General features: G+C 35.1%; 2 protein-coding genes across 3 annotated transcripts; both read left to right on the top strand.

The window, feature by feature from the left end:
- The first annotated feature begins 925 nt into the window (after positions 1 to 925).
- Positions 926 to 3,222, top strand: LOC145626319 (urease accessory protein F-like). The gene is made up of 2 exons (XM_081678746.1): positions 926 to 1,140; positions 2,167 to 3,222. The coding sequence occupies exon 2, from the start codon at positions 2,200 to 2,202 to the stop codon at positions 2,926 to 2,928; it is 729 nt and encodes a 242-aa protein (XP_081534872.1). The 5' UTR covers positions 926 to 1,140; positions 2,167 to 2,199; the 3' UTR covers positions 2,929 to 3,222.
- A 1,734-nt stretch (positions 3,223 to 4,956) lies between these two features.
- On the top strand, positions 4,957 to 10,222 carry LOC145628534 (transcription factor GAMYB-like). Of its 2 annotated transcripts, XM_081680854.1 has the most exons (4): positions 4,957 to 5,777; positions 6,617 to 6,992; positions 7,972 to 8,971; positions 9,580 to 10,222. In XM_081680854.1, exons 2-4 carry the CDS (start codon positions 6,630 to 6,632, stop codon positions 9,870 to 9,872), a joined length of 1,656 nt encoding a protein of 551 aa, XP_081536980.1. In that variant the 5' UTR covers positions 4,957 to 5,777; positions 6,617 to 6,629; the 3' UTR covers positions 9,873 to 10,222. The 2 variants fall into 2 exon arrangements, with proteins under 2 accessions (XP_081536980.1, XP_081536981.1); XM_081680855.1 differs by having other exon boundaries at positions 4,957 to 6,992.
- Positions 10,223 to 12,167: the final 1,945 nt, after the last annotated feature.

The following is a 12,167-nucleotide window of genomic DNA, read 5'->3' as shown; positions in this document are numbered from 1 at the left end:
CCTTCTGATCGGCGATGACCACCACCACCCTGATCGGCGACCCACCATACCCTCCTCTATGACAACCCACCACCTTCCCTCGCCGACGGGATGGTGGTGGTTTAATATATATATTTTTTTTATTTTAGGCAACCGCGGTAACCGAAGCCCAAAACCGGTTACTGTGCACGATAATCGGAGCCCAAAACCGGTTATTGTGCACAGTAACCGGTTTTGGGCTTCGGTTACCGCGCACAGTAACCGATTTTGGGCTCCGGTTACCGTGCACCTTAACTGATTCCATGGTAACCGGAGCCCAAAACCGGTTATCGTGCCCGGTAACCGGTTTTGAGCTCCGGTTGGTACGGTTGTCAAAAAAAAAAACCACCACCTTTTCGCCAAAGAGGGAAGGTGGTGGGTCATCTTTGAAGGGGATGTGGTAGGTCGCCGGTCAGGGTGGTCGTGGTGGTGGTCGTCGTCGCCGATCAGTGTGGTGGTGGTGTTAGTCATCAATTGGGGTGGTGGTGTAAGTCATCAATTGGGGTGGTGGTGTCAAGGTGTTAGTGATTGGTGGCAAGAGGGAAGATAGTGGTGAAGTACTAAGGGTATGGTTGTCAATTCACACTAAATGTTGGCGGTTTTGATCATTTTGGATGGCGGTATATAACACCCCCCATTTAATTCCCATAAAATACAAATTTCTATGGGAAGTAAATTCCCTTATAAAACAAACAACACCATATATAAAATGTCGAGTTTTCTCAAAAAATAAAAAAAAAAAAAATCCTAGTCGAGTCACTGTTTAAAGTCTTTAAACGGGTTAAAAAAAAATTCCTGAAAACCAAGTGACACGGATCATTCTCGGATTCAAGTCCGGCTCGGAAGCTCTTTAAATCGCATCGAGTAATAAAGTCAAACAGTAAGGAGTAGTTCCAAATATGTTAAACAGAACTAACTCCTCCGGCCTCTTATTATTTCCCCCAATTTATTTATTCTTCCTATTTTCAGAGAAAAGAAGAATTTCAATTTTACTAGTCTGATACTCTATTCCATTTTGCTTTACTTACAAATTCCAATTCATTTGATTTGGTAGGAACTTAAGAACTTCAATCTTCGATTATCCACATTTTTCCTGCAAATCAATTGAGCAACAATTTTTAGGTAATTTCTGCTCTATCTCATTTTTTAAATTTTGTAATATTACAATTTACAGATAATTATTTTGATTTGTGTAATAATTTTGTAGAGTTAATTAGAATGTGGAAATTTTGTGGTTAATTATCGGGATTAATGAGGTTACTTTTATTGATTCTTTTCACTTGTTGTTTGAGTTGTTGAATATATATGAAATATACTGTTGATGATTTAGTTTTGTTGATTGATGATTTAGATATGTTATTTCTGAAAAATTGTATCATTTTATGCCATTTTGTTTCCAATCTGAATCATAGCTATAATTTTACATATTGATGTTTGCAAGGAATTTTGCATTTTGATAATCATTTAGAGATTAAAATGTTCAATAAACATTTGGTGTGATCATGTTACTCTAATGGCTAAAGTAATTCGCGCTATTCTGATTGTAAATTGAAGTAAAATAGTGTAAACATCTGAAAACAATGAGGGTGTTTGATTGAGGTTGACAAAAATGTTTGAATCGAGGATGTTGCTTACCTAGTTTGATTCCCCTTAGGTAAGTGAAACTTCTCATAAGAAACCGAACATATTGAGGTCCACCATGGAGTATACATGACATTGCATTAACGTGTTTGTGTTTTGTGTATTGAGCTTTGAACCTTAGCATAAGCATTAAACCTTGGAAATTTGCCATAGTTTTTCTTTCATTTTTGGTTCTTCTAAGGCGTAAAGAGGCTCATTAGAGCCACTGATTGAATTCACGATATGGATGTTAGGCTTGGTAGCTGTAAATCTGTAATGTTTCTTCTGTTGGTCGTATAGCAGAGATTTTAGTTCAGCAGCGTCTCTCTGCTTGATTTTGTAATGTGATATTGAATTCTGCTATTTATTTGAGGTCTTGCCAATAGCATCTTACCTTTGAACTGAACAACTTATACTGATCCTGTATTGACCTGAGACTCTTGACTCTCTGAGTCGCTGAGATATTACCCTTGAAATGTCTGACATTGCCTGCTCAAGTCCTTATGTAAATTTTCATTGTAATGCTAGAGTGTCTACATCTATGTGGCTATGCCCTTTTAAATGGAGGGCGTGATGGAAGAAAATAAAGAATGTGACGTTTATCCATCTAGCAACTCCTTGGAATGGAGCCTATGGCAGCTTCTTGATTCCATTTTACCAACAGGTGGTTTTGCACATTCATTTGGCCTCGAGGCTGCAATACAATCTCGTTTAATCAATAATCCTGAGGATCTCCAGACTTTTGTGATCCAAGTTTTGCAAAATACCGGGAGCTTACTACTCCCTTTTGTACATGCTACTACTATATCACATGACATAGAAACTTGGCATAAACTTGACAAGATGTTGGATGCAATGCTAACCAATGAGGTAGCTCGTAAAGCATCAACTACCCAAGGTTCAGCTCTTCTGAGAATTGCTGCAGCCATGTTTACAGAAGTACCTTCTTTGAAAATCATGAGAGAACAATCACTGGGTGCTAAGGCTATTTCCTTCCACCATGCTCCCATATTTGGACTTGTTTGTGGGCTTCTTGGAATTTCTCCTGATATTTCTCAACGGGCTTACTTGTTTATCACTCTAAGAGACGTAATCTCCGCTGCAACAAGGCTGAATTTGATTGGGCCTCAGGGTGGTGCCGTTCTGCAGCACAGGGTGGCTTGTACTGCCGAGAAGATTTTGATGAAATGGAAAAATTGTGATGTTGAGAATGCATGCCAAACTGCACCCTTGATCGATGTTGTGCAGGGCTGCCATAGCTACCTGTTTGCAAGAATGTTTTGCTCATAGGAGAATATATTTTATTTGCCCGAGTTGATATTATTATGTAAGTGATTGTTTGGTTGAGCATACGATGAAAATCTAGCACTACCTGGTAACTTCTTTATCATCTAACCTGTCTCGTAAATTAATTGGCCATTTGTTATTTATTGTTCACCATTCTGTTGTGTGCTGATGCTGGGTTGTTCCAACATTTACTCTTCATGTCAAAATGTAACTTAATTGTGCTGTAATGTGGACAACGTAAAATATGGATCAATGAGCCAAAAGCCTGAAATTTGGCTTCCTTTGTGTTGGGTATGACCCAATTTTTATAAGCCCGTAATTTTGGTGGAGTATTGTGCATATTCTAAATGCTTTCGGAATTATCAAGGAAGATCAGTACTTGCTCAATGGTTCGTGAATTTTCTAGAACATTATGGATACAAGAATGATGAAAGAATTTCTAGAATATTCCTGCCATATCTTCCAATCAAGCTCCATCTACACCTATAAATATAGGTCATGGGCATTCAATAATACAACACAACAAAGAAGTCATACCATACACAAGTTTTCCTATATAATACACCTTCTTGTACAATATAGAGAGAGTTATATTGTAATATAAACCTGTACAATATAGAGAGAGTTATATTATAATATAAACCAGATACTTTTACTCTGCTATTTTCAAATAGTGGAATAAAAGTGTTATCTTGCTAATGATCATTTCAATTTATACATTTCAGTCAAACACATCTTCACTTCCGATGTACATTCACCAACCCTAAAAAGTGCAATTATATGCATGGACTTGCAGCTATGAGATGTATCAGCATGATTTTATCTTTGAAATTGGTTTAAATTGCCGTAATTCCAGTTTAGTATAGTTTTGAATCATAGTCAATTTAATTACTTAACTGACGCCTGACGGTTAAAGTGTAATAATTTTAAAGGACGGATGGAGTATATAGTAATCATTTAAAATTAAATCACAACACACTATTTTTGTCTCTCTTTTCATCTAACTAAATAAAATTTCATCAATCAATAATCAAATGTTTTCTATTTAATTTATTTTGAACCACCAAAAATTCATTATCTTATTTTTACGTATCAGTTATCGTTTTGATACGAGTGTTTGGTAAGATAGCGCTTCATATAACGATTGTTACTTGAGGTGGTTTTCTCAAATGTTAAAATTTTTAACAGTCGAAATGTAAAGTGGAGTGTATGACTTTTATTGTATTTTATTAAAACATATATCCAATTCTCGACAACTAAAAGCTATCCGCTACTATTGGTTTCACCAAACCGGGCCTTTAATTTGGGAATAAACAAAGTAATAAGTTTTACTCCCTTCGTCTCTTATTAATAGTCCTTATGGTTAAATTTTAATACTAAAATGTTCACCCAATTTGTATTTTCCAAAAACCGTTAATTTTAGCGCTTGTTTGACATCATTATGGCTAAATTTTAGTATCAAAATATACAATTATATTTAGACAACATATTAAACATAGATAAATACACACAATTTCAAATGAGTTTTTTTAAAAACAAAATAGGATAAATTTCAAAATTTAAATTACAAAATTGAGATCTAAATCTATTTGACTCATTCTAAATTCAATCCCATAAATATCTACATCAATTTTTAAATTTTTTTTTAAATAAAAAAAAAACACACGAGTCTAACAAAGTACAAAAACTTTATCATACACTAGAGGACTAGTACTACTCACTACCATTATTAAACAATAAAAAGATCCCTTCTAATAAAGGCAAACTTCTCCTTCTATAATAGGAAAATCATTATGTCAAAAAGGAAATAATTAAGTCAAAACATTATATTATACAATAATATCATACTCATTAATTATACTTTAATTATTCTCTTAATTTCATGTGATTATTAATCAATTAATTAAAGTAACATGTACTTATAATATTGGGCCTACTATAATGTCAAACATATTTTAATATTTTGACCCAATAATAAAATATAGGTCTAATTTTATTTTTTTCTATATAAAACGCAGAAAAAATAATTTGAAGAGAGAGAAAGAAGAGAGAGAAAGAGGGGGAATGAGGAAGAAGAAGAAAAGCAACAACACTTGGGAGAAGTAGCAAAGCTGTGTGTACTCTCGCCCTAAGCTTTCTCCCCGACTTTTACTCCAATTTCGCCATTTTTACTCTCTCTCTAAAACTTTACCTTTCTCTCTCTAAAAAAAAGTACACTTGCGTTTCTCACTCTACTTTCTCTCTTTATTTTCTCTTCTTCTGTACTCAATTCCTTTTGATCGCTCTTTATGTCGTCTTCTTTCTTCGATTACGGCTAGTTTGAATTCCAGATTTTCCCTTTTTTAAATTTTGGTTTTCTCCTCATTTCTTCTGTTTTTCAATTTTATTTTATTTTTTTTGAATTTTTTCTGGATCTGATTGGGTTTCTGGTGTTGTGGGTTTTCTGAAATTGATGAGGGTCGTTATGGGTTTGCGCTGATTTTTCGAATTATGAGTTGAATTTTTTTGGGTATTTTTTTTTTAGATTTTTTTAAAAAAATTTGTACTCTGATTTGATCTGAAAAATCGTGAATTTTTAAGTGTATTTTTCCCTAAATTTTTTTTGGGAATTTGTTTTTGATCTGAATTCTGTGAATTAAGTTTCAGTCAAGGCTGATTTTTTCTTCTATCCGATCAAAAGCATTGTAATTCCTAAATTTTTTTGGTACCAATTTTTCATATTTTTTTTTCATAAAAAAATTCAGTTGATAAGCTTAATTAGGCTCCAATTGGTCTGAATTAGGGCATCAGATTGTGGGAGTTATCTGGGTGGTTGTTGAAGATTGATCACCATTGCAGTTCAACTGTTTCAGGTAAAGTGTTTATTTTTTCCTCTGTTTATTAAATTAGTTCAATTATATTGTTGTTGAAAACTAGTTTATTCATGAAAATGCAGAAATGATTCAGATTTTACTGTGATTTGTTTCAATTGATGTTAGTTGTGATTGGATCACCATTTGAAACTATGGAATTTTGAGCAGAAAGTAGCATATATTCTATGTCCACTTTAGTATGATTTATGAAATTGAGAATGATGAAATCCAATCTGTTTCATGACATTGTTATGATGAGGTATCGTCGTATCGGTATCTCATCTGTTTTCATTGTTATTGGTGTCTGTTGATGCTGTTTTAAGTTTCCAATTAACCTTTTCGAGCCGCTCCAATGATCCTTAAGAGCGCGCAAATGTGAGATTTTATGGCTCTTTTATCCATGGTTTTCTGTTTTGGTTGAGTTTGCATTGTAGAATGACATTTGGTTACTCTATAGAGATGTTTGATTGTTGTGCCTTGTCTGTCTTGTTAAATGAGGACTCGAAGAGGTTTATCATGAGGTTCGTAGAATGAATGCTAGAGTGTACTATTAATTGCAAAAAATTAAGCCTTATTCGGCATCTTTCAAGTGGAGCTTGTTCTGTTTTTGGCCCCCTTTGTGAAACTTGTTTAAGCATTGATTTTTTTTTGGCATATGCACTCATTTTTTTTCCTGCTTTTGAAATGCAAATGCACCTTATTGTTGCTTTGCCATGACAACAATGTTGCTAAATCTATTTGCATAGTTTTTTGTATTGCTTGTTTTTTGTCTTTAGGATGATCTAGTTGCTAAGCTACATCATTGTTTCAACATTCTGATGGATTGCTGACAACTTTAGGCAATCTGTTGAAATGATTGAAATGACAAGCGACAGTGACAAAAGGAAGGCTGCAAGATGTCGTAAAAATTCCCCTGGTGCTGAAGAGGTTTCGAGTGGTGGGAACTCTTCTGGGGGAAGCTGTCTAAAGAAAGGTCCGTGGACCTCAGCTGAGGACGCAATATTGGTGGAATATGTCACAAAGCATGGAGAGGGAAATTGGAATGCAGTCCAAAAACATTCAGGACTTTCACGATGTGGAAAAAGCTGTCGTTTGAGATGGGCAAATCACTTGAGACCTGATTTGAAAAAAGGATCATTTACCCCTGAAGAAGAAAATCGTATCATAGAACTCCATGCTAAGATGGGTAATAAGTGGGCTCGTATGGCTGCAGAGGTACATTTTTAGCATCTCTCTTTAAAAATTTGTCATGCTTGTTGCTTTGAACTTATGGGTTCCCTTAAGCTTTTTTATTAGCTGTTCTTAATATCAATTCGTTGACTACATATTTTAATCACATGTAAACATTGAAATTGTGTCATTTTCAACAGTTCTCACATAGCGCTGGATATTTTCCTGCATCTGAAAGTCAAAAATCAATGTTTGTTTTTACTCCCTTTTGGAAATGAATCATTTTATCAGTCTGTAATAGACACTTGGTAGAAGTTTTCTGTACCCGATGTGTGCCTTTTGTTTTTTTTTTTCCCAGACTAAGCTAAAGGCATTTATTATTTGTTTAGGTTGCTTCTCATGTCATGACACTGGTCGATCATTCAACCCTGGTCTCTTGGGGGAAGAGGGGGGGGGGGGGGGGGGGGGGGGGAGGGGTTGCATTAGGCTATTACATTTGAAAACAGAACTTAGAGTCTTAACTTGTTTATTATTATCCTGGTATGTAAGTTTCTGATTGCATCAAAGGAAAAATATGACGGTTGCTTGTAAGGCCTTTTGTGTGCTATAGGTAAAATTTAATGTCTGGCTAAATTGCTCTGATGTTGCTATGTCATCTGTTGGACTCAGTTCTCTAGTGGGAATAATATCTCACTTTTCGCAGAGTGAAATGTGGTTCGGTTTATTTTTCTGTGCACTTTCAACTTCCTGTTTATCTTGCTTTCAATTTTTATTTAGTTTTGAATAATACTTTAATTGCATCCTGTGTCCTGTCTGTAGCTCATTTCTAGCTGTTCATGCATATCATGTGATGTCTTCTGCTAAACTTTCATCACATATATTCAGCAATTCTTCTTTTTTATTTCCGTTTCTTTTTACCTTATTCTCTGATTCCTCTCTTTCCCCATATCCCAGTCGCCCTATATTTGTCCTAGCTTCCAATATGTTAATGCTTATTTACTTCCTTCTTCCTTCTTCCTTCCAGTTGCCTGGGCGTACAGATAATGAGATAAAGAACTACTGGAATACAAGAATTAAGAGGCTGCTACGAGCTGGCTTACCCATATATCCTCCTAGTGTTAGTAGGCAAGCAAGGAATGATAGTCAACAAAGTGAGGAGATGATGACATGCCAGAGTGGAGACATGCACCATTCCGAATCCTCAGATACAAATAGTTTTCAGATTCCTGAAGTAGAGTTCAAGAATTTTGGGCTTGATCCTGCTTTACTTGATCTTGCTCCTGCAAGTCTCCTCCCAAAAGGTGTGAGCTCATCTAATAGTTATGGTTTCATGTTTTCATCATTGAATCCTCAGAAACGCCTTCGAGAGGTGGATAGCCAGTTCCATGTTACTGTTCCAAGTACCAGCATTACTTTTCCTAAATTTGAACAGCATGAAGATGATCCTTTTGGAAGGCTTGTCCCTGTACAGCCTCTTTGGTCACCTCCTATATATGATCCGGATTTGAATATCAATGGAACCTCCGCGATTGATGTTCTTGGCAGCCATGCCCCTATTAATGGCAATTCCTCTTCTTCTGAGCCTGTTTCCGAGGCCATGAAGCTGGAGCTCCCTTCACTCCAATACTCAGCATCTCAAGTAGGTAGCTGGGCTACTCTATCTTCCCCGCTGCCTTCCCTTGAGTCTGTTGATACTTTAATCCAATCCCCCTTGAGTGAGCACACTCAATCAAATTGCCCTTCGCCACGCAGCAGTGGCCTGTTGGAGGCAATTGTGTATGAATCACAGTCTTTGAAGTGCTCAAATTATAATTCTCACCAGCAGGGTTTAGACACTTCTGTCATGGCTGGTGATGTCGTTGAATCTTCATCACGAAATGTATGTGAACCAAAATGGGATGCTTGTGGTGATCCAATATCACCACTTAGTCATTCTGCTGCTTCTGTTTTTGTCGAGTTCACTCCTGTTAGTGGTGGAAGCTCATCAGATGAACCCCAGTCAGCTGAGCCTGAGACTATACCAGGTTAGTAATTTGTTTCTTGCATTAACCTCAGTTGTTAAAATTTTATCATGTTACATATGCAATTTTAATCAATGGTATTCAATCTTTCAAATACCTGTTATAGCCATTGAGTAAATTTGTCTTTGTGGTCTCACAGAGTCACAGGACAAAGCTTGACTCGAGGGACATAGGGAAATTGTTATTAGTTGAGAAATAAAGATGGATAGTTTTCTGCTTAATAATTGGACACAGGACTAATTAATTCCGAAGAGGGGTGTAGGGAAGCTAGTTCTTTCATTTTGATCCCAACCAAGATCATCAATTTTTATTTTTTTTAGATATAAAAAAAACTGCTTGAATTAGAGTAGATTAACCCTCAAGACAACTTAATCTAATCTCTACTGTTCTTTGTTGTACTTTTAGCCATTTAATTCTGTTCTTTCTAGTGCTATGTAATTCTAGTAGTCTATCCTTAATATAGGGTAGTCTATATCTTTGATTTCTTACATCTAAAAAATTAATCTAATTCTTACTGTTCATGCAGGCAAATTTGACTGGATATATAGGGTAGTCTATATCTTTGATTTCTTACATCTAAAAAATTAATCTAATTCTTACTGTTCATGCAGGCAAATTTGACTGGATATCAGCAGAATTAGATGGGAAGAAGGACATTTCATGTCCGCTAGAGTATTTAAGGCCTGATGCGTTGCTGGACTCATATTGGTTTAGCCATCGCATTGGGCGCAGCAAAGACGAATCAATCACAGGAGATTTTGGGGCACTTCTGGGTGATGATTTCAATTATGAACACAAACAAGGCAGTGCTCTGCCTTGTGATGAATCAAATCAAAGTTCTGGGCTGGGTACTTCTACATGGGATACCATCTGTGGAGTCTACCCGTTCTCAAAGAACAATTGATTGTGCGTGCTTTGACGCATTCATTTCAGACCTTGAATTTCTTGTGTTAATATTTGGATTTGATTGGCTGTATTTCGTTGGAAAAACAAGTTCACTGTGATAATACTTAGCTCATGCTTTGTATGTTGTTGATGTAAGAATCTTGGTTTTTGGAAGACCAGTTTTTGTTGTTGTGAAAAGAAGAAAATTTAAAAACTAGTGTTACCGTTGTAGATGACGAGTACCGCTTGTTTTTTTTGGTTTCGATAACTGTTTTCGTCGTCTCCGATCATCTCTTGATAAAACTGTTAGAGTGTGAGAATCATTAAGGGTTGCATGCAAGCATTATCATGAGGTCTTGAAATTTATGTCAAATGGCATTCAATCTTCTGTAAATTTTATGTAAACTATATCTTTCTGTGCTAGTTTGCTAGTAATTGTTGTGTAAAAAATTTATCTTTCTGTGCTCGATAATCTTCTTTTGGTATTATGCTTATTATAGTGAATTTAGTAATCAGGCATTTAGGTCAAAACAAGTTCTATTACTATTAACAGAGAAGAACAAAAATTGGAGAATATGATGCTGCTGCTAAAAATACCCACCTCCCAGCGCAAACAAAAAAACTAAGGTTATGACCTTGCTATAATAGGGAAGGGTTAAGTCAAAACATAGATAAAACGGCAAATTTCATGAGTACACGGTGCACACTATACGTCAAAATAATAGGTAAAAAGGAAAATTTCATGTGTACACGGTGCACACTAAAAGTCAAAACATTACGGAGTAGATCAAATGACGACAAATTTCATACGTACACGGTGCACACTAAATTCATTGTTGTGCACAATGATCATGGGCGTGACCGTGTGAGATATCCCTTCTGCAAGTAGCTTCACTGGCTTGTTGTTTCATTGTTTGTTGCACTGGTATGCTATTGGTAACTTTGACTACTAGAGTACTCTCATGGCCTATGTATTAGAAAAAAAATGTATATAACATAAGGAAAAGACCTATAAACGTGTCATTTACATTAAGGTAACAATTAATTTTATGTATCAAAAGGTCGGTGATTTGAGCTATAAATGTAAAGTTACTTAACTTCACGCCAATCAATGAAAGAATGATGGTGTTTCGTGTGCAACATACCAAGTACGAGCAGTTGATATCGACCAGGCCAACACACAAACCTAGATGATGATCGATCCTAGACTTCCTAGTAGTTGTACAAAGTGTACTAAGTAAAGAAATTAGCAGGTGATCTTCCTTTTGATGTCTATTACCCTTTCTCCAAGTACGATTGATTGCGCTTCCAAAATCATGTTATCAATATTGCGTTGAATTTTTTCTACTGCCCTAGTTCAAATTTTCAATATACTTTATGTGATCATATATATTTGGATCATCCTTTGAGTGATTGTCAATCTGTCATTATCATCGAATGACACATTTCCATGTTAAACTATTAGTTGAAGTAGCTAATGTCTTGCTAGTGGACCACGTAAATCCAAGACTTGCAACGTTGTATAAGTTGCATTTTAACCCTTTATTCTAAAAATTGAACTATTTGTTACAATAATATAAGTCAATTAACAAAGAGCTCATTTTTTAAAAATGGGGAGAAAAAAAAATGCAAGTGATTTTCTACTTATTTTTTTGATAATTCTTTCTTCGTAAATTTAAAAGATTTAATTGGTTAATAAAATTGGACTCTACCGTATAAAAAGGGTTAGAGTGGGAGATAAATATGGTTTAGTTATTGATGAATTTTATCCTATCACAGTACATATAATTATCCTAAGTTAGCTAAAACAAAAAGAAATGGGAGAACTGATTAATTAGTGGTGTATTCTAAATTTCAAATTGAACTTTTTTTTCATGAAATAAGTGACAGAGTAGGGCCTATTTAATTTTAATATTGCTGTACATAGTTTATGCGTAGTATTATATTAGTCGATTGAACAACCAATCGATCAAATATATTACTCCCTTTGGCCCGTAATTAGATTCGTACTTGTAGCATTTATTCCTCATATAATAGAGAGAAGTAGGAATCTAAATTAAGGGACGGAAGGGAGTAGGACGCAATGCAAAAGTGCAAAACATATGTTTACTCCCTTTTCTTTTTTATTGCAATTTTTTTAATGTTACACTATTTTATGAGTAGAATTTATGCATATTTCTTTTATCGTATTTTGTGATTTATGCATTAAGTAATTGAAATAATGTTTAATTTTATTAGAGATATTAATGATATAAAATGTGCATTAGCAATTATAACAAATGTGAAACTCTCTTGATTGTTGCAATTAATAAAT

Source organism: Chenopodium album, chromosome 4 (assembly GCF_948465745.1).
Source record: "Chenopodium album chromosome 4, dcCheAlbu1.1, whole genome shotgun sequence".
Taxonomy (NCBI): Eukaryota; Viridiplantae; Streptophyta; class Magnoliopsida; order Caryophyllales; family Amaranthaceae; genus Chenopodium; species Chenopodium album.
The sequence above is the reverse complement of the archived record's forward strand: the minus strand, read 5'-3'. Positions and strand labels throughout refer to the sequence as shown.

Coding starts and splice junctions, on each gene's coding strand:
- LOC145626319 (XM_081678746.1), top strand. CDS start 2,200: ATGGAGGGCGTGATGGAAGAAAATAAAGAATGTGACGTTTATCCATCT.
- LOC145628534 (XM_081680854.1), top strand. CDS start 6,630: ATGATTGAAATGACAAGCGACAGTGACAAAAGGAAGGCTGCAAGATGT. Junction 6,993..7,971: donor GGGCTCGTATGGCTGCAGAG/GTACATTTTTAG, acceptor TCTTCCTTCCAG/TTGCCTGGGCGTACAGATAA. Junction 8,972..9,579: donor TGAGCCTGAGACTATACCAG/GTTAGTAATTTG, acceptor CTGTTCATGCAG/GCAAATTTGACTGGATATCA.